Source organism: Schistocerca americana, chromosome X (genome assembly GCF_021461395.2).
Source record: "Schistocerca americana isolate TAMUIC-IGC-003095 chromosome X, iqSchAmer2.1, whole genome shotgun sequence".
Classification (NCBI taxonomy): domain Eukaryota; kingdom Metazoa; phylum Arthropoda; class Insecta; order Orthoptera; family Acrididae; genus Schistocerca; species Schistocerca americana.
In genome coordinates, this window is record NC_060130.1 from 264,726,031 (window position 1) to 264,748,382 (window position 22,352).

The window sequence follows — 22,352 nt, forward strand, 5'->3', positions numbered from 1 at the left end:
GATCCTACTACAGCCAGCATACATTTCGCGTATGGACCACGAACATTAGAGACGAGAAATTTGGACACATGCGGAGGCATATAGGTAGTCGTTTTTCCCTTTCTCTATCTGCAGGTGGAACAGGAAAGTTAACGACTATTTGCGGTACAGGGTACTCTCCGCCGCGCACCGTTCGGTGGCTTGCAGAGTATGTATGAAGATGTAGTTGTAGATGTATTTTCACCTCATGCATCGAATGTGATACCTAAGTGGCTACAGAATTCTTATCAGAGAGAATGTCGAAAAGAAAGATGAGCAGGGCTCTCATATCAGAATTTTCGGAATTAGTTCACAGAGGCTATTCCTCACAAAACCTGTCATGTCGCTTCGTATAAGAGGCGTTTCTGACTTACAATAAATGTTAATTATGTTGGGGCTGATTCCTGAAAGGGAAACCAAATGCGACAACTCGAATAATACGATGGAAGTTGATAAAGGAGACGTAAGTAAGAAACTTGATATGAAAAGAGACGGATAACTGGAAGTACATTTACTCTGCAGCCGATAGTTTTTGTTATGTTACATAAGAAACAACTGTTTTTACACGAAAACTTAGGTTAGGGTGAACAAAGGGCCTGACTTGTGAAGCACTCAGTCAGGTATGTTTCGAATGTTTGCAAAATTATCACTGACTTTGAAAAAGAGCAGAGAATTCAGTAGAATGATATCACAAGTCAAGAGTATTATTATTCGCAGGAGAGCTTCTGTAAATTTTGGAAGGTAGGAGACGAGGTACTGGCGGAAGTAAAGCTGTGAGGACGGGGCGTGAGTCGTGCATGGGTATCTCAGTTTGTAGCCGGCATGGTGGCTCAGCGCGTTCGGTCAGAGGGATAGCTGCCTTCTGTAATAAAAAAAAAAAGAAAAAAAAAGAAACTGAGTTAATCGATCAACAACGAACTTAAAAGGATGTCTTACGACGTCCGCGCCGAGCAGATGCAACGAACGAAACCGAACAAAATGAGATTAAAAAAGAAAAAGAAAAGTTGGTAGAGCACTTGCCCGCGAAAGGCAAAGGTCCCGAGTTCGAGTCTCGGTCCGGCACACAGTTTTAATCTGCCAGAAAGTTTCATATCAGGGCACACTCCGCTGCAGAGTGAAAATCTCATTCTGGATTACTATTATTTTTACTAATTATTTATTTTGGAAACAGCTCTCTCACTGTCTCACACTCGCATGAGAAATTTACAATTTCTTTACATGATATTAGCTGAGCACCCAGTACTGTCCGGGTTGTATTTATTCCAATTCTACTATCCATCTCCTCCTACCCGTATCTGTGCACCTCCACCCCATATGTGTCCATGTCCTCCTTCCCCCTCTCTGTCTGTCCATCTCTTCCTTCCCCTTCACTCTTCACGCTATCAGCCCCACCCTAATAGGAGGTTGCTGGTTCTTAGCCCAAAAGGATTTCTTTCCAGATTGTAAGTAATACGTGTATCAGGTTTTTAAGTTTTGTTACCCACGGCTTTGCCTCATACGCACAAGTCACGTACAATTCGCATGTATTTAATACATTTCACACATATTCTCACGCGTATTTTATCTGCCTATAGCCAGTTTCGGCCTGAAGTTTAGTTTCCACGCACCTCGATATGTATGACGTCTCATCTCCTGAACTACGTGCCGTACAACGAATTATCTGGTAGGTATATTCATCCGCGTATGAGGATACTGTCTGCAAAAGTCTTGCAAATACAATTAGTAGCAAAAAAGTAATAAATTAAGCTGTCATGAATGATGCTACTATTTTCTGCATGAACAGAGAAAATGTAGTTTTTTTGGTGCTTGTCTGCGACAAAAAGATTCTTAAAAGTTTGTTAAAAGTCTCTAAGTACTCTCATTCTCAAATACTAAATAAATAAAGTCTGGGCATTCGTGCGTCGTGGGCTACACTTCTTTTCGCCCCCACATCCATCCCTTTATTAGATAGATGGTACTTACGCCCACAAAGATTCTTTCCAGACGGGAAGTGATGTGTACCAAGTTTGGTTGAAATCAGTCCGGTCGTTCAGGTGAGATGTGGAATATACATACATACACCAGATGAGTACCTGGTATTGCCCAGGTGTGTATTAATCCCAATGTTAGTCCATCTTCATCTCCACCCCCTTTCTGTTCATCTCCTCCATCCCCAGTCTCTTTCCATCTCCTCTGCTCTCACTTCCTTTCCACCTACATTTGCTTCCCTCTCTATCCACATTAACATCCCCCTCTCCTTGTTCATCTCCTCCTCTTTCCTTTCTTCATTCATATCCTCCTCTCACTTGTCTCTCTCCATCTCTTCCCCTTTCTCTGTCCATTTCCTACTCCCCCTCTCTCCTCTATATGCTTATCTCTTCCTCTCCCTTTCTCTGTCCATCTGCTCCTCTTTCCTTTCGCTATCCATGTGCTCTTCCTTCCTTTCTCTATCCATCTGCTCATCTGCTTTTCCTTCCTTTGACTGTCTATCTGTTAGCCTTCCCTTTATCTGTCCATCACCTCCTCTCCCCTCTCAAATCCATCTTTTCCCCTTTCTCTGTCCATTTCCTACTCACCCTGTATTGGTTCGTCTCCTCTTCTCTCCCCTATTTGCCTACCTCTTCCTCTCCCAGTCACTGTCCATCTCCTCCTCTTTCCCTTCCCTGACCATCAGGTCCTCTTTCCTTTCTCTGCCCATCTCCCCCTCTCCCCAGGCCGTCCATCTCCCCCTCTCCCCAGCCTGTCCATCTCCCCCTCTCCCCAGCCTGTCCATCTCCTCTTCTCCCAGCCCTGTCCATCTCCCCCTCCCCTGTCCATCTCCCCCTCTCCCCATCCCTTCCACCTCCCCTCTCCCCACCCTGTCCTTCTACCCCTCTCCCCAGCCCGTCCATATCCCCTTTTCCCCAGCCTGTCCATCTCCTCTTCTCCCTGCCCTGTCCATCTCCCCCTCCCCTGTCCATCTCCCCCTCACCCCATCCCTTCGACCTCCCCCTCTCCCCACCCCATCCATCTCCCCCCTCTCCACCCCATCCATCTCCCTCTCTCCCCAACCCATCCATCTCCCCCTCTCCCCACCCCATCCATCTCCCCCTCTCCTCACCCTGTCCATCTGTCCCTCTCCCCAGCCTGTCTATCTCCCCCTCTCCCCACCCTGTCCATCTCCCCCTCTCCCCACCCCATCCATCTCTCCCTATCCCCACCCCATCCATCTCCCCCTCTCCTCACCCTGTCCATCTCCCTCTCTCCCCACCCTGTCCATCTCCCTCTCTCCCCACCCTGTCCATCTCCCTCTCTCCCCACCCTGTCCATCTCCTCTTCTCCCCAGTCTGTTCATCTACTTCTCTCCCAACTGTGCTAATCTCCTCCTCTCCCCAATCGATCCAACTGTACCCTTGTCCTTCCACCTCATTTTCTCTCCATCTCCTCCTTCCCCTCCTCCCTCCACATTGTCACTCTCACTCCAGTAGGAGGATGGTAATTCTTACACCAACAGTGCTTCTTTCCAGATTGTAAATAATCTGCGCACCAAATTTGGTTATGGATAAGCTTTCCGCCTGTGGCTTCACCCATGTATGCACATGTCAAACGCATTTCACATATATTTATTATATATGTGGCTACTGTGTGTGTAATGTGTTGTGCCTAGACTTAGTAGTAAAGATGTAATAAATTAAAACGTCATGCAAGATATGGCAGTTTTTCATGCATCTGAGTGTTTATGGGCTTATAAGTCCTGAGCAATGTGCTGTACAATCGTATAATTTGACGGTATATATGGACACTGTCTACGAAATAAGCTGCAAATGCAGTTAGGAGAAAAGAAGTAACAAATTACAATGGCATGCTTCATGCTACAGTTTGTTACATGAACAGTGAAAATGTAGTAAGCCATAAACTTTTTTCCTTTCATCATTTTGCGGGGTCCGGCAGCGTGACAAGTATTTTAAATGTTTGAAATTACGTGCAAAGTTTGTAGCAAGGTTCTAAATGGGCTCATTCTCAAATACCTGATGACTACATCACGAATATTCGCGAGGCGTGGGCTACACTGCTTTTTCACCCACACCCCCCATCACTTTTATAAGTAGGTTGTTTTTACCCCCACAGGTGTGATTTCTAAGCAGTAAGTGAATTGTGTGCCAAACTTGGATAAACTTGTGCCAGTGGTTTAGGAGAAGATGTGGAACATACATACGTACATCTATTTGTATAGTATGTATGTATGTATGGATGTATGTATACGTACATCCATTTTTATAATATATATGAGTTATTGGTGTACACCTTCAGCAGTCAGCTACCTTTCACTATACAGAACTTAAAGAATTGTAGCCGTCCACTGTGGCCGAGCGATTCTAGGCACTTCCGTCCGGAACCGCGCTGTTGCTACGGTCGCAGGTTCGAATCCTGCGTCGCGCATGGATGTGTGTGATGTCCTTAGGTTAGTTAGGTTTAAGTAGTTCTAAGACTAGGGGACTGATGACCTCAGTCCCATAGTGCTTAGAGCCATTTGAACCATTTTGAAAGGATTGTATATTTGCAATCGAGTAGTTGAAGGGACTGGAGGCAGTACGAAATTTACACATGCTAACGGATGTTAGGAAGAAGCAACACAAAAGGTGAGAACTTAAGGAGATGGGACCTGGATAAGCTGAAAGAACCAGAGGTTGTACAGAGTTTCAGGGAGAGCATAAGGGAACAATTGACAGGAATGGGGGAAAGAAATACAGTAGAAGAAGAATGGGTAGCTTTGAGGGACGAAGTAGTGAAGGTAGCAGAGGATCAAGTAGGTAAAAAGACGAGGGCTAGTAGAAATCCTTGAGTAACAGAAGAAATATTGAATTTAATAGATGAAAGGAGAAAATATAAAAATGCAGTAAATGAAGCAGGCAAAAAGGAATACAAACGTCTCAAAAATGAGCTCGACAGGAAGTGAAAAATGGCTAAGCAGGGATGGCTACAGGACAAATGTAAGGATGTAGAGGCTTATCTCACTAGGGGTAAGATAGACACTGCCTACAGGAAAATTAAAGAGACCTTTGGAGAAAAGAGAACCACTTGTATGAACATCAAGAGCTCAGATGGAAACCCAGTTCTAAGCAAAGAAGGGAAAGCAGAAAAGTGGAAGGAGTGTATAGAGGTTCTATACAAGGGCGATGTACTTGAGGACAATACTATGGAAATGGAAGAGGATGTAGATGAAGATGAAATGGGAGATACGATACTGCGTGAAGAGTTTGACAGAGCACTGAAAGACCTGAGTCGAAACAAGGCCCCCGGAGTAGACAACATTCCATTGGAACTACTGACGGCCTTGGGAGAGCCAGTCGTGACAAAACTCTACCATCTGGTGAGCAAGATGTATGAAACAGGCGAAATACCCTCAGACTTCAAGAAGAATATAATAATTCCAATCCCAAAGAAAGAAGGTGTTGACAGATGTGAAAATTACCGAACTATCAGTTTAATAAGCCACAGCTGCAAAATACTAACACGAATTCTTTACAGACGAATGGAAAAACTAGTAGAAGCCGACCTCGGGGAAGATCAGTTTGGATTCCGTATAAATACTGGAACACGTGGGGCAATACTGACCTTACGACTTATCTTAGAAGAAAGATTAAGGAAAGGCAAACCTACGTTTCTAGCATTTGTAGACTTAGAGAAAGCTTTTGACAATGTTGACTGGAATACTCTCTTTCAAATTCTGAAGGTGCCAGGGGTAAAATACAGGGAGCGAAAGGCTATTTACAATTTGTACAGAAACCAGATGGCAGTTATAAGAGTCGAGGGACATGAAAGGGAAGCAGTTGTTGGGAAGGGAGTAAGACAGGTTTGTAGCCTCTCCTCGATGTTATTCTATCTGTATATTGAGCAAGCAGTAAAGGAAACAAAAGAAAATTTCGGAGTAGGTATTAACATCCATGGAGAAGAAATAAAAACTTTGAGGTTCGCCGATGACATTGTAATTCTGTTAGAGACAGCAAAGGACTTGCAAGAGCAGTTGAACGGAATGCATAGCGTCTTGAAAGGAGGATATAAGATGAACATCAACAAAAGTAAAACGAGGATAATGGATTGTAGTCGAATTATGTCGGGTGATGCTGAGGGAATTAGATTAGGAAATGAGACACTTAAAGTAGTAAAGGAGTTTTGCTATTTGGGGAGCAAAATAACTGATGATGGTCGAAGTAGAGAGGATATAAAATGTAGACTGGCAATGGCAAGGAAAGCGTTTCTGAAGAAGAGAAATTTGTTAACATCGAGTATAGATTTAAGTGTCAGGAAGTCATATCTGAAAGTATTTGTATGGAGTGTAGCCATGTATGGAAGTGAAATATGGACGATGAATAGTTTGGACAAGAAGAAAATAGAAGCTTTCGAAATGTGGTGCTACAGAAGAATGCTGAAGATTAGATGGGTAGATCACATAACTAATGAGGAAGTATTGAACAGGATTGGGGAGAAGAGAAGTTTGTGGCACAACTTGACCAGAAGAAGGGATCAGTTGGTAGGACATGTTCTGAGTCATCAAGGGATCACCAATTTAGTATTTGAGGGCAGCGCGGAGGGTAAAAATCGTAGAGGGAGACCAAGAGATGAATACACTAAGCAGATTCAGAAGGATGTAGGGTGCAGTAGGTACTGGGAGATGAAGAAACGTGCACAGGATAGAGTAGCATGGATAGCTGCATCAAACCAGTCTCAGGACTGAAGACCACAACAACAACAACAACGGAAGTAAAAGTGAGGTTCAGATAACTCTTTCAAGGGCGGTGGTTACCGATGTTAACCACTTATTTTACAACGCATGGTGGCCAAATGGGGCAGTGGTTGTCGTTGCGAGTCACACACATAGTTGTGGAAATTCTCCCTAGATAACATGGCATTAGATATCACCCGTTTCGCTTTTCTGTTTTCAGTACAATGCAGTTTATTTGTTGGCTTTCAGCAGTTTCGCGCGGTTTAGTTGGTTGACGTTTTGAAGATGAAATTTGGCACATATATACTACTTTTATTTTCAAGTAAGTATTTTCATATGTGAATGTAGTTAGGCAAATTAAGATTGATTTAATGAAAAACGTTCTGCCATTTTTAAAACAGACAGCCGAGGAGAGCGTAATCTGCAACTCCACAACTGAGTGCTGGCAGCGGCACATGGCCCAGCTACCGCCCAGGGACGCGGTCGAACGCACGGCCGGCGCTGTAAACACACCGCTGACGTACGCGGCCGCAGCTACGAGGGCAACGCAACCCCAACCTGTGACGTCAAACAATATTCTGGAAACGTACAATGAGAACGTCTCACAGACTGGTAACAGCACGCTGAGTCTACACATACCGATTCTAGTCAGCATAAAATGGGACCTACAAAAACAGCGAAAGTTGCGAAGTTCTCCTATCAAAATCCGTACCGACTGTCATACAAAACGTGGAAAAGGACAGTAACGCATCTGAAGAACGTGTTGCAACAACTCGTAGGAATAATACATTCAGCAGCTGAAACTGAGGCTCCCAAAACGAGAGGCAAATTGCGTAAAATCAATCTGAAGGACAAACCACAAAGTCACGACATATCACATTAACAAAAAGACTTTCCAGTACGAGTCGAGGCAAGGAAGACAGCAGAAGCAACCCCTTGCTGAGCCCAAATTAAAGAACAAACAGCGTAGAAAGCCAAGCAGCTACCGGTCGCTCTTCTGGAAAAAGGAAATCTGAAGTAAAAAATGAAGATAAAATCTTAGCTGCGGTAAAGTGGAGCTAAATGAAACATTTCAACTTTTTGGGCCCCTATAGCACATATTTTACTAGCCGTATTAAATTGTAATGGTGAAGAGATCATAGTTTTAAGTTATATGCGATAAATGTACGTTGCTTAAAACGTTCAAATGTGTGTGAATTCCTAAGGGACCAAACTGATGAGGTCATCTGTCCCTAGACTTACACACTAATTAAACTAACATATGCTAAGAACAACACACACACCCATGCCCGAGGGAGGACTCGAACTTCCGACGGGAGGGCCGGCCGAAGTGGCCGAGCGGTTAAAGGCGCTACAGTCTGGAACCGCACGACCGCTACGGTCGCAGGTTCGAATCCTGTCTCGGGCATGGATGTGTGTGATGTCCTTAGGTTAGTTAGGTTTAAGTAGTTCTACGTTCTAGGGGACTGATGACCACAGCAGTTGAGTCCCATAGTGCTCAGAGCCATTTGAACCATTTGAACCGACGGGAGGGGCCGCGCAATCCATGACATGGCTCCTCCGACGGAGACAGCCACTCGATCTATGTCAAGGCGCCTCTAACCGCGCGGTCACTTCGCGCGGCATTGCTTCAAAATCTATTATTCTTCACCGTAAAGAGCAAAATTTAAGACGTTGAAACAAAGGATAAATTAAAAATTCGTGAGGATATTTGAATCGTAAATGTGGCCACGTAAATCACTGAAAACTGTCATAGAGTTATACACAATATGGAAGATAATAGCCGCGGTGGGTAACCGCGAGGTCAGAGGCGCCTTGTCACGGATCGAGTGGCCGACCCGTCGGAGGTTCGAGTCCTCCCTCGGGCATGGGTGTGTGTGTTGTCCTTAGTATAACTTAGTTTAAGTCAGATTAAGTTGTGTGTAAGCTTAGGTGCCGATGATCTCAGCAGTTTGGTCCAATAGAACTTTTTTTTAAAAACAAGATAACATTTTTTTAACTGTTCCAGTAGTTGTTAAACGCGTTTCCCACAGCGGAATTGGTTACGACCACACAAATTCCGTGAAACCACTCCTTGCACTGATCACACCTGATCCAGTCCCCTTTCTTCACAGATATATGTAGTAATATTTGATGCTGCGAAACCACATGGTATGCTTTTTTCTCCGGACTCAACTTCCGGAAATGATGAAGAAGAGTCCTCTTCTGTATTTGAAGTTTCTCTTTAACATCCAGTGCGTTTCTGGAACCCTTGACATTCTTTCTTTGGGAGTTTTAAAATACAACTTTCTCTCTCCTCATGTAAGATTGAGATGAACTGGTGATGTTAGATGGTAAGCTGAATTTTTCTCCCTCCTCGCACGTTTGGTACCGAGTGATTTTCGTCGGGACTGGTACAACAGAAGAAAACAATTATGATGAAGTTTCTGAGTTTTGAATCTCTGAAATTGTTAGAAGATTAGGAGTTGAAGGGCCTGGATTTACTTCGATTCTGCTGTAATACAGCGGGTTTCATCACTCAGAAATGTGGACGAAGGAATGAATTTGTGTGATGGTATTATGTTTTGATTAAAGGGGAAAATTCCTGTGCACTCAGATCCCTTCACAGCATTCCCTTCATTACTTTCACGTCTTAAGCCGACGTCGAAAATTTTACAAAAACAAATTTTGAAACTGAGGCTGAATGATTAGTGTCTAAAAATTAGGCTAAATAAATACTTTAATAAGGAAGGAATAATACATATTATATTCAGATTCAGAAAGCACCACGAAGGCTGATTCACATAGCCCCCCTCCCTTATTTTTTTACGTGTGAGCAGTTGCTTAAATTTATAACAAATGTCGATAGTCGTTCTGTGGAGCGATCTGGTGGATATTATAAAACTGGTAGGGGAAAGATTATAATAAGCATCTACGTATTTCAACAATAAACATTATTTTAAAAATATTTATTATAAACAATGTCTTCCCTCTTCTGTTTCCATCTGAATGATTTGTGTCTAAATTAAATATATTTTGAAAACGCTCCTTGCCACTTGTGCAGAACTTGTCTTGCTACGTCCGAGATGTGCACACAAACTGAACAGTAATATATTTTCTTGTTTATGATTCAGAAAGTCCCACCCTGCCGTACAATGGATTGAGCCACTGAAACGGAAACTGACGAGGAAACCTGACATCGACAAGCAACGAATCAATCAAACGGTAACTGATATTTGGAAATGGTGACGACAATATTCATGAAATCAATTCTTGGTCACTTGCAGTCAAAATTAAAAAATAAACTTGTGTGAGCATATTAATCCATAAATTACAAGAAAGTATATTACTGAATAATGCCTAAGTGAAAGTGTTAAATTATATGGTAGAGATGGAACAAACTTACAACGTAATGACGTTAAACATCAAGATAATTTGAAGTCCACATAAAAATACAAAATAGAAAATACCTATATAATTCTGGCACCAATACTGCTGTGGTAATGACTCCATGTCTTAAGATTAAAACCTTTCTTAAAATTTTATGTCGATGTCGGTAACTTTATGGTCTACGCATCAATAAAATCGGATCCGTAGCATTTTAGGACACAAATTTTACATCGAAATTAAAGAGTTTATTAGACAAATTTTGCCAATGTGTTAAAGACAATATTTCATAAGGAAGGTATAGCTTTATATCGTAAGAAAATTATAGTAGGACACACAATCTGGTACAAGAAATACTGAACAAAAATGAACGCCACGTACTAGCTACTTTCACATGTTTGATTCAGAGATTAAACTGCACTTTCGATTCCAAAAATGTTACATAAATCAATGAACTACGTGCACCGCATACGTTACATTTGCTTTTAAACCTGTTTTAACTACCTTATGTAGGTGATGTAACACTCAATTCACATCAGTTCAGTACCATATATTAATGACTTTAAAAGAGGGACGAGTATTGTTCATATATGAAGAAAAAGACAATGTAGACTCAGATATATTCTATTGATTCTATTTTCTCTTTTTGAAGAGCATAAGCGCAAAAGGTTACTCTTATGAAGATTTAATTATTTGAGGAGCTGGTATCTACGTTTCTTGATTGTTGAGATTCAATCAGAAACAAATTAATTTTCTGGACGAATGAAAATTTTGGTCGTTACCATCTGAAACCACGCCGAGAAGGCCAAAAAAATTGATGAACTCAGGGAAGGGCTGAAGGGAAGGAAGGAGGGCCTTTAAGAAAGAGCAAATCGAGAAGTGGAATAAAAGTCGGCAGAGCATAAAAAGTTTGTAAAGTACTTACCCGTGAAAGGCAACGTCCCTAGTTCGAGTCCTGGTTCGACACTCGGTTTTAAGATGCCAAGAAATTTCCTTCGTGTATAGTTTACGGAAGTAAAACTAGCTTCCACGTCCGTTTTCATTCAGTATTTATATAAGGAAAGTTGCTTAAACTTTGTGAAAGAATTTGAGTGACGAAGTAATCAGTTGGTGATTGTGAGTGCAGAATCTTATATTCTCTATTAAATTTCAACTCGTATCACTAGCGTGACTTTGAAGAAACTACAGATTAGTGATTGTAACTTTTAACTGAATCAGAAAGCTGCCTGAGTTACTTAAAAGTATAGCAATGTTTTTGAAAGAGTATTGATATTATATATTGTTTCCCGTGTTATGTTCATGCATAATAGTAGTGAATTGTGTATGCATGTGACTGCGGTGCTGTAACGCTGCTAGGCTCCCTTGGGTGCACGTTGTTTTCGTGCGCTACCATTCCCCTGTAATCCCATCGGATATTCCATTTAATAAAGTAATGACTCCACAATATAAATAAGATAACGATATTGGTACTAGGTTTATATAGTCAATATTTTTTGTAGAGCGTTTGCTCATCCACTTCAAAACCTAAAACCGCAGCAATCACATCCGCGGAAAGTCCGACTGGTGTAATCAATATTCCGATTGTTAATAGAGAAAACAGCGGGTAGGTTGCAGTTTGTATGAATTCCGTATTACCTACCGCAATCGGAGGCCACAGAAATTTCACGGCTATGCTCCTCAGTGCAGAGGGGGCTGGCGGCATTTGACGCACCTGTGCTGGAGTGTTCGGCAGGATGCGGCGGTGTGAGGGGCAGCGCCGGTGAGCCCCTCTGTAGCAGCAGGCTGCGCTCGTTGCGGCGAAACTTGGCGCGCCTGTTCTGGAACCACACCTGTGGACACAAACACAGACGTCACAAGGAGAGCCAGTCTTGTCAAACTGCACCTATATGTTTATTCACCCTGTCCCGCGACCTATCGTCTACACAAATTTTTGGACTAATCTGCACAGTTACCCTGGTGGCACTGCTGTTACAACCGGTAGACTCTGATTCGGAAGTAGCTGGGACCAAGTTCCTACCTGAGCCAGACGTACAGATTCAAGTTTTACGTGCGCTTCTTAAATACACAGCTGGTCGTTAAAATTTCAACGCGAGGAAGGATCGAAAATCTTACTTAATGTCTGCAAACAGTAAGTTAGGTTGAAAATACGATTAAATTTCTAGGAGAATTGTGGGTGCACAGGGTCCAAAATTTGGTACACAGAGCTGCCACCTGTGACAGCAACAATGGCTCTAACCTGGCTGGGAATCGAGTCGAAATGACACTGGATGACAAATATGGGTACCTCGTTACTTGCTGTTTCATCTCTATGCCAGTTATTGGTTCAAATGGCTCTGAGCACTATGGGACTTCAACATCTGAGGTCATCAGTCCCCTAGAACTTAGAACTACTTAAACCTAACTAACCTAAGGACATCACACGCATCCATGCCCGAGGCAGGATTCGAACCTGCGGACCGTAGCGGTCGCGCGGTTCCAGACTGTAGCGCCTAGAACCGCTCATGCCAGTTGTAATGGCTGCTGAGTGTGGCATGCTGGTCTCTTGCAACACATGACCATACATTTTCAGTGGGTAAAAGATCTGGAGAATGAGCTGAGTATGGCAGTGATAGAGGTAGATAAGGGCGATTGTGGCAAGGTGAGGTTGTGCGTTATCTTGTTGAAATATAACTTCACAGAGCACAGTCACCGCCCTCAACATGTTAGAAATGTAACGGCTGCTGTTCAGATTACAGGCGAAGCTAACTAGAGGCCACCGTTTTGTGTACCCAGCAGCATGTCATACCATCACAACAAATGCTGGGCCGTATGAAGATGACAAATGCGATCAGACATGATTCATCCTCTGTACACACATACATCCACCGCAATACTGTCCGTACACAGAGCCGGGCCCAGTCATAAAAATGTGGTACTTAGTCCAAAGCTGTCACTGGATGCACCACTGTCTCTATGCTGCCTCGTCAAGGGAAGTCGCTACAAAGATCGATGCGCTGACAAGCCGTGGGCCTCAGGGTTGTAGTGGGGTAACCGATTGTTTTCAACAACCGTTTGGCTAGTCGACTGTTTTTTCCCAAACTTGTTTTTTTTTTCAATCGAAAGAAGCAGCCGAATGAAATTTGTCTAGAGCCACGTCACTACACGTTTGAATGGTTTCACTTACTGTGAGACAATCGGCTGACCTAAGTATCTGTCAGTTTCCAAGATAGCAGATACTGATCGTAGTGGCACAGGGGGTCACTGTACTCGCATTCTGGAGGGCTGCAGTTTTCAATACCCCATCCGAATATTATGAATTAGGTTTATCATGCTTCCTCTCACCTGCATAAGGCAAATACATCGATGGCTTCTTCGATAAAGAAACGACTGATTTCGTCACACTTTCTTTTTCCCGACCCGTAATTCTGCTACGTCTCTAATGACCTCTTCGTCGACGTCACTTTCGGCTCTTCATCTACATCTATATCTACATCTACATCATACATCACACTCCACTTGTCACTTGTGCGAGTAACTGACCCCCCCCCCCCTCTCCCCCGCCCCTTCCCTGATCCACTCGCGACTGGCGCATGGGAAGAATGATGTCGGTGATCCACTGCATTATCGCAAATTTCGCGAATTTGCTCGTCGTGCCCATTTCACGAGATGTGAGTGGGTGTTGTTCGACTCTTCCCGGAAAGTGCTGTCTCGAAATTTCAGCAGTAAACATACACACGAGGTACACTGCCTCTCTCGTTGAGTTGCCGCTGTCGATCATCTCTGAAATGCTCTCGCGCTGACAAAACGATACCGTAAGGAAACGCGCCGGTCATCGTTCGATCTTCTCTATCCTTTCTATCAGTCGTATTCGATAAGGATCCCAGATTGATGAGCAATACTCAAGAATCGGTCGAACGAGCACCTTGTAAGCCACTTCCTTCATGAATAGGATACATTTTCTTAATTCTTCCTATTTATCTTAGTCTAACATCTGCATTTCCTCCAATTTGCTTTATCTGGTCATTGTACTTAAGATCTCTCTGTATTGTTACCCCTAGATATTTTACGGTAGATACTGTTTCCAACAATTGGTCACCAATAGCGTAGTAATATTGTTACGTCTGCCACAGACGGCCCCTGCCAGTCAGACTACACTCAAGGCACCTCTGTGTACCATATAACATACACAAGCAATTGCAGGCGCAACCAAGAGGAAAACAATTCTTAAAAACAAACAGAACTTGCTAGAGACTAATGCGAATCTGTTTCTGCAGAGGTAGCCTCACAGATACAGGGAAAGTTGGAGTACTCCGCCGGCCTCCGCCGGCCTCCGCCGACTTTATAAGGCCAGCGCAGCAGCAGTACAGCCAGTTCGTCGCCGAGCTAGGACCAGCTCCGACGGACCTCACCGACGCTCTTGATGAATGGTTGTCTACAAGTTATTTGTTTTTGTGTGTATAGAGTGATTGTTCGAGAAGTGTAGTTCAGTGTTAATTAACGACATTATACTGAGTGTTCTACAATACTGAGTATTCTCCAAATATAGTAGGGGATTTCATTTCCTACGTATGTGTTATATGTTACATTTGTTTACTTTCAGGATCAGCTGCTTGAGACTACACCATTCCATCACTCTTCTGTGGGTCAAGCCGGCTGGTGTGACCGAGCGGTTCTAGGCGCTTCAGTCTGGAACAGCGCGACCGCTACAGTCGCAGGTTCGAATCCTGCTTCGGGCATGGATGTGTATGATGTTCTTAGGTTAGTTAGGTTTAAGTAGTTCTAAGTTCTAGGGGACTGATGACCTCAGATGTTAAGTCCCATAGTGCTCAGAGCCATTCGAACCATTTTTTCAGTAGTTTTACAACTCTACGCTGGAGTAACTTTCTGGAGGAAAAGGATTAAAACTCCAATCCCACATTTCTAGTGTAGGCCTTTTGTGGTTTCCAGAATACGGTGGTAAAACAAATACAAACGGAATTTTTCTTCCTGATAGTCTACGGTTGGTGCCAACGACCTTGCCGCAGTGGTAACACCGGTTTCCGTCAGATCACCGAAGTTAAGCGCTGTCGGGCCGGGCTAGCACTTGGATGGGTGACCATCCGATCTGCCGAGCGCTGTTGGCAAGCGGGGTGCACTCAGCCCTTGTGAGGCAAACTGAGCAGCCACTTGATTGAGAAGTAGCGGCACTGGTCTCGGAAACTGACGTACAGCCGGGAGAACCTTGTGCTGACCACATGCGCCTCCATATCCGCATCCACTGACGCCTGTGCGCTGTGGATGACGTGGCGACCGTCGCCAAAGTCATAATCGCCCCCCCCCCCCCCACCACTCTGTTCCACTCGCGGTTCGCACGAGGGAATAACGACTGTCTGAACTCCTCAGTACGAGCTCTAATTTCCCCTATCCTTGAAAGGTGATCGTTGCGCGATTTGAAAGTTGGTGGTAATGATACATGCTCTACATCCTGGGCGAAGATCGGATTTCGGAATTTAGTGAGCAGCCCCTTCCGTTTAGCGCGTCGTATATCTGTAAGTGTATCCCACTTCAAACTTTCTATGAGATTTGTAACGCTCCCGCGATGGCTAAATGTACCAGTCACGAATCTTGCTGTTCTTCTTTGGACCTTTTCAATCTCTTGAATGAGACCCAACTGGTAAAGGTCCCATACAGACGAACAATACTCTAAGACTGGACGAACTATAGTATTGTAAGCAATTTGCTTTGTTGAAGGACTGCATCGCTTCAGGATTCTTCCAATAAACCGCAATCTAGAGTTCGCCTTGCCGGTTACTTGTGCAATGTGATCATTCCACTTGCGATCATTTTGAATATTCACACCCAGATACTTGACGGATCTTATCGCTTCCAAAGACTGGGCATTTATTTTGTACTCGGACATTAATGGGGATTTTCGCCTTGTTATACGCAGTAGGTTACACTTATCAATATTGAGAGATAACTGCTAGTCATTACACCACGCATTCACTTTCTGCAAATCCTCATTGATTTGTTCTCAACTTTCGTGTGATACTACTTTCCAGTAGACGACAGCATCATCGGCAAACAATCTAATGCCGTTGTCAATACTATCAACCAGATCGTTTTGTAAAAGGTAAAATGCAGCGAACCTATTACGCTGCCCTGGGAACACCTGCAGTTACGCTTGTCTCTGTTGAAGTCACTCCATTCAGGACGACATACTGCTCCCTGTCTGTTAGAAAACTTTCTATCCACTCGCATATGTTATCGCATAGACAGTAAGCGCGCACTTTTTGGAGCAAGCGACAGCGCGGAACTGAGTCGAACGCCTTTCGAAAGTCGAGAAATATGGCATCAACCTGGGAGCCGGTATCTAGAGCCTGTTGTATATCATGCACAAAAAGAGGGCCAGTTGTGTCTCACATGACCGCTGTTTCCAAAAACCATGCTGGTTTCTGCACATGAGCTTCTCAGAGTCTAGAAAGGCCATTATGTCTGAACACAAAATATGTTCGATGATTCTACAACAAATCGATGTCAGTGAAATTGGCCGGGTAATTATGTGCATACGATTTTCTACCCTTTTTATAGATGGCTATGACCTGGGCCTTCTTCCAGTCCCGTGGACCTTTCCGATGTTCCAATGATCTCTGATAGATGATGGATAAGAACGGTGCTATATTTGTAGCATGTAGTTGTTGTTGTGGTCTTCAGTCCCGAGACTGGTTTGATGCAGCTCTCCATGCTACTCTATCCGGTGCAAGCTTCTTCATCTCCCAGTACCTACTGCAACCTACATCCTTCTGAATCTGCTTAGTGTATTCATCTGTTGGTCTCCCTCTACGATTTTTACCCTCCTCGCTGCCCTCAAATACTAAATTGGTGATCCCTTGGTGCCTCAGAACATGTCCTACCAACCGATCCCTTCTTCTAGTCAAGTTGTGCCACAAACTTCTCTTCTCCCCAATCCTATTCAATACCTACTCATTAGTTATGTGATCTACCCATCTAATCTTCAGCATTCTTCTGTAGCACCACACTTCGAAAGCTTCTATTCTCTTCTTGTTCAAACTATTTATCGTCCATGTTTCACTTCCATACATGGCTACACTCCATACAAATACTTTCAGAAATGACTTCCTGACACTTAAATCTATACTCGATGTTAACAAATTTCTCTTCTTCAGAAACGCTTTCTTTGCCATTGCCAGTCTACATTTTATATCCTCTCTACTTCGACCATCATCAGTTATTTTGCTCCCCAAATAGCGAAACTCCTTTACTACTTTAAGTGTCTCATTTCCTAATCTAATTCCCTCAGCTTCACCTGACCTGATTCGACTATATACCATTATCCTCGGTTTGCTTTTGTTGATGTTCATCTTATATCCTTCTTTCAAGACACTATCCATTCCGTTCAACTGCTCTTCCAAGTCCTTTGCTGTCTCTGGCAGAATTACAATGTCTTCGGCAAACCTCAAAGTTTTTATTTCTTCTCCATGGATTTTAATACCTACTCCGAATTTTTCTTTTGTTTCCTTCACTGCATGCTCAATATACAGATTGAATAACATCGGGGATAGGCTACAACCCTGTCTCACTCCCTTCCCAACCACTGCTTCCCTTTCATGTCCCTCGACTCTTATAACTGCCATCTGGTTTCTGTACAAATTGTAAATAACATTTCGCTCCCTGTATTTTACACCTGCCACCTTCAGAATTTGAAAGAGAGTATTCCAGTCAACACTGTCAAAAGCTTTCTCTAAGTCTACAAATGCTAGAAACGTAAGTTTGCCTTTCCTTAATCTTTCTTCTAGGATAAGTCGTAGGGTCAGTATTGCCTCACGTGTTCCAATATTTCTACGGAATCCAAGCTGATCTTCCCCGAGGTCGGCTTCTACTAGTTTTTCCATTCGTCTGTAAACAATTCGCGTTAGTATTTTGCATCTGTGGCTTATTAAACTGATTGTTCGGTAATTTTCACATCTTTCAACACCTGCTTTCTTTGGGATTGGAATTATTATGTTCTTCTTGAAGTCTGAGGGTATTTAGCCTATCTCATACATCTTGCTCACCAGATGGTAGAGTTTTGTGAGAACTGGCTGTCCCAAGGCCGTCAGTAGTTCCAATGGAATGTTGTCTACTCCGGGGGCCTTGTTTCGACTCAGGTCTTTCAGTGCACTGTCAAACTCTTCACGCAATATCATATCTCCCATTTCATCTTCATCTACATCCTCTTCCATTTCCATAATATTGTCCTCAAGTACATCGCCCTTGTACAGACCCTCTATATATTCCTTCCACCTTTCTGCTTTCCCTTCTTTGCTTAGAATTGGGTTTCCATCTGCGCTCTTGATATTCATACAAGTGGTTCTCTTTTCTCCAAAGGTCTCTTTAATTTTCCTGTAGGCTGTATCTATCTTACCCCTAGTGAGATAAGCCTCTACGGCTTTACATTTGTCCTCTATCCAACCCTGCTTAGCCATTTTTCAATTCCTGTCGATCTCATTTTTGAGATGTTTGTATTCCTTTTGCCTGCTTCATTTACTGCATTTTTATATTTTCTCCTTACATCAAATAAGTACAATATTTCTTCTGTTACCCAAGGAGTTCTACTTGCCCTCGTCTTTTTACCTACTTGATCCCCTGCTGCCATCACTACTTCATCCCTCAAAGCTACCCATTCTTCTTCTACTGTATTTCTTTCCCCCATTCCTGTCAATTGTTCCTTTATGCTCTCCCTGAAACTCTGTACAACCTCTAGATTAGTCAGTTTATCCGGGTCCCATCTCCTTAAATTCCCACCTTTTTGCAGTTTCTTCAGTTTTAATCTACAGTTCATAACCAATAGATTGTGGTCAGCGTCCACATTTGTCCCTGGAAATGTCTTACAATTTAAAACCTGGTTCCTAAATCTCTGTCTTACCATCATATAATCTATCTGAAACCCTTCAGTATCTCCAGGTTTCTTCCATGTATACAACCTTCTTTCATGATTCTTGAACCAAGTGTTAGCTATAATTAAGTTGTGCTCTGTGCAAAATTCTACCAGGCGGCTTCCTCTTTCATTTCTTAGCCCCAATCCATATTCACCTACTACGTTTCCTTCTCTCCCCTTTCCTACTACCGAATTCCAGTCACCCATGACTAATAAATTTTCGTCTCCCTTCACTATCTAAATAATTTCTTTGACTTCATCATACATTTCTTCAATTTCTTTGTCATCTGCAGAGCTAGTTGGCACAGAAACATGTACTACTGTAGTAGGCGTGGGCTTCGTGTCTATCTTGGCCATAATAATGGGTTCACTATGCTGTTTGTAGTAGCTTACCCGCACATCTATTTTTTTTTATTCATTATTAAACCTACTCCTGCATTACTCCTATATACTCTAAACACTATGTCAGCCATCCTTTCGTTTGTTCGATAATTGAAAGGGGGAATGGTGCTGCAGTCCTCTATCGCAAACGAGTTTTTGAAAGCTAGGTTTCGAATTTCGGCCTTCTGTTTATCATCATCAGTTACATTACCCGTACTGTCAGCAAGAGAAGGTATTGAATTATTTGTAGCGTTCATAGATTTTACGTACGACGAAATTTTTTTGGGGTTATTTGTAGAATCTGCAAATAAAATATTGCTTTCAAAAAGAATCTCTCATTGACCTTTTGGTTGCCTTAGCGAGTTTTGGGATTTCAGTTACGTCTCTTTCAGAGCTAGTGTTTATCAAAGCACAGAGACAGCTCTGTAATTTCTCACAGAGACTCTGTAGTCCGTTTCGCTGAGATTTTGTTGTATTAGAATTTACAGTCAATTTGAGCAACATCGTTTTCGTCCCTCTTTACTTCACATCACTCAAAACACACAATAAGATTTTAATAACATTTCTTTGCGTGAGAGGTTAACTTTCGTCACCTGTAGGTGACATTAGAAAGGCCATGAGGCGACGATTTCTCCATTATCGAAAACATGCATCAACAGTGGATGATATGCAGTACGTGCCTGTAGAATGAGGTTATTGGATACCTCCTAATCTCGTGTCGGACCTCCTTTTCCCCGGCGTAGTGCAGTAACTCTACATGGCATGCACTCAACAAGTCGCAGGAATATTGAGCCATGCTGTCTATATAGCCGTCCATAACTGCGAAAGTGTTGCCGGAAGAAGGTTTTATGCACGAACTGACCCCTCGGCTACGTCCCATTGATGTTCGGTGGGACTCACGGCAGATGATTGGCTGGTCACGTCATTCGCTCGAATTCTCCGAAATGTTCCTCAAACCAATCGCGAACAACTGTGACCCAGTGACATGGCACACTGTCATCCTCAACAATCGTTGTTTGAGAACATGAAATCCATGAATGGCTGAAAATGGTCTTAAAGTAGCCGAACATAACCGAAGACCCAGTTTATTCCATGTGAACACAGCTCACGTCATTATGGAGCTACCACCAGCTTGCACACTGACTTGTTCACATCTTGTGCACATGACTTCGTGGAGCCTGTGCCACACTCAAACCCTACCATCAGCTCTTACCAACCAAAATCTGAAGTCATCTGAAGAGGCCATGGTTTTCCAGTCGTGTTAGGTCCAACCGATATGTTCACGAGCCTAAGAGAGATGCTACAGGTGATGTCGTGCTGACAGCAAAGGGCCTCGGGTTGCTCTTCTGCTGCCGTAACCCATTAACGTCAAATTTCGCCACAATATCCTAGCGGATACGTTCTTCCTACGTCCCACATTGATTCTGCAGTTATTTCCAACCGTGTTGCTTGTCTGTTAGCACTGACAACTATAAGCTGCTCTCGGTCGTCAAGTGAAGGCCGTCGGCCACTATGTTGTCCATTGCGAGGGGTAATGCCTGAAATGTGGAATTCTCGGCATACTCTTGACACTGTATATCTCGGAATATTGAAGTCCCCCAACGATTTCCGAAATGTAATTTCCTATGTGTCTAGCTCTAACTATCTATCCACGTTCAGAGTCTCCTAATTCCTGTAGTGCGGCCATGATCACGTTGGAAACCTTTCCACTTGAATCCCTTGAGTGGAAATGGTAGTTCCGCCAGTAAACTGCCCTTTTATACCTTCACTTGCCTCGAGATGGCTCAAATGGTTCAAATGGCTCTGAGCACTATGGGACTTAACATCTGAGGTCATCAGTCCCCTAGACTTAGAACTACTTAAACCTAACTAATCTAAGGACATCACACACATCCATGCCCGAGGCAGGATTCGAACCTGCTACCGTAGCGGTCACGCGGTTCCAGACTGTAGCGCCTAGAACCCCTCGGCCACTCCGGCCGGCCGAGATGTCTGGGTGTTTGTGTTGGCCTCCTCATTTCATCATCATTCATGAAAGTGGCGAGATTGGGCTGAACAAAGGTTGGGAATTTGTATGGGTGCTGTTAACCACGCAGTTGAGCGCCCCACAAACCAAACATCATCATTATTATCATATTTTATACCTCGTGTACGCGGTACTACCACCATCTATCACTTCAGTGTGTACAGGAAATACGATGGAATCTGCATTACGGGACGTCCCGTTTGCTCACTTCTGTACGATCAAGAATATAGTATTGATTCATGAACATTAAATAAACTCAACTTCATAACTGAAAGAAACGTTACACCTTCTTGTTATATGATCTGCGAGCTGGTCTATTTTTTGTGTAGTGTAAAATACTGACACAGGGGCTTAGGTACATACGCGTTTGCCTTATTTTATCTGGCGTAAATTTTGGCAATAATGTGAGCGCTACGAGGGTTACCTAAAAGAAATAAAAGCTATATGTCTCCCGTAAAAACCGGAGAGTAATAAAGTTACGACACAAAAATCACAGGACAGCCATTGTGAAGAGCTGCCAATGTGTCTCAGTTATTTGTTAATGTACAACAGGGGCAAATATTAATGGATTTTTAAACGGAGACTATTGTGAATACACATTCGAAGGAAATCAGTGCAGTCTGTATAGAAAGGTGCTCACGTTCTCAGGGGGAGGCAGGTCACTACGGTAAGGCCTACAAATGATAAATGATACAGAAGACCCGGTACAAGAGGGGAATGGATGATTTTAATTCAAAAGCAGAGTGTTAACAAAAGAACGAAAACCTTTTGAGAAATGTCATAGGTCAAATACTACTTCAATTTCTCTAGCAGAACGACATTTTTGTCGTTAAAACATTTTTCCCGAACAAAGCAAATAGAAAATGCCTTCAACGAGGACAATATTTAATTAAATCTGAAACGAATATAGTAACTGAAATGTATATGACAGTCCTAAATTAATTCATTATTTCAAGCTATCACAGCCAAGAGAAAAAGACAGA

General features: G+C 43.1%; 1 protein-coding gene and 1 pseudogene across 1 annotated transcript in view; one reads left to right on the top strand and one right to left on the bottom strand.

The window, feature by feature from the left end:
* Nucleotides 1-22,352, bottom strand: part of LOC124556672 (paired mesoderm homeobox protein 2-like) — a 526,161-nt gene that overhangs the window by 135,388 nt on the left and 368,421 nt on the right. The window contains exon 3 of the mRNA XM_047130638.1: nt 11,778-11,895. Coding sequence (XP_046986594.1) covers nt 11,778-11,895 — 118 coding nt within the window. The remainder of the gene's footprint in view (nt 1-11,777; nt 11,896-22,352) is intronic.
* On the top strand, nt 15,051-15,168 carry LOC124557433 (annotated as a pseudogene).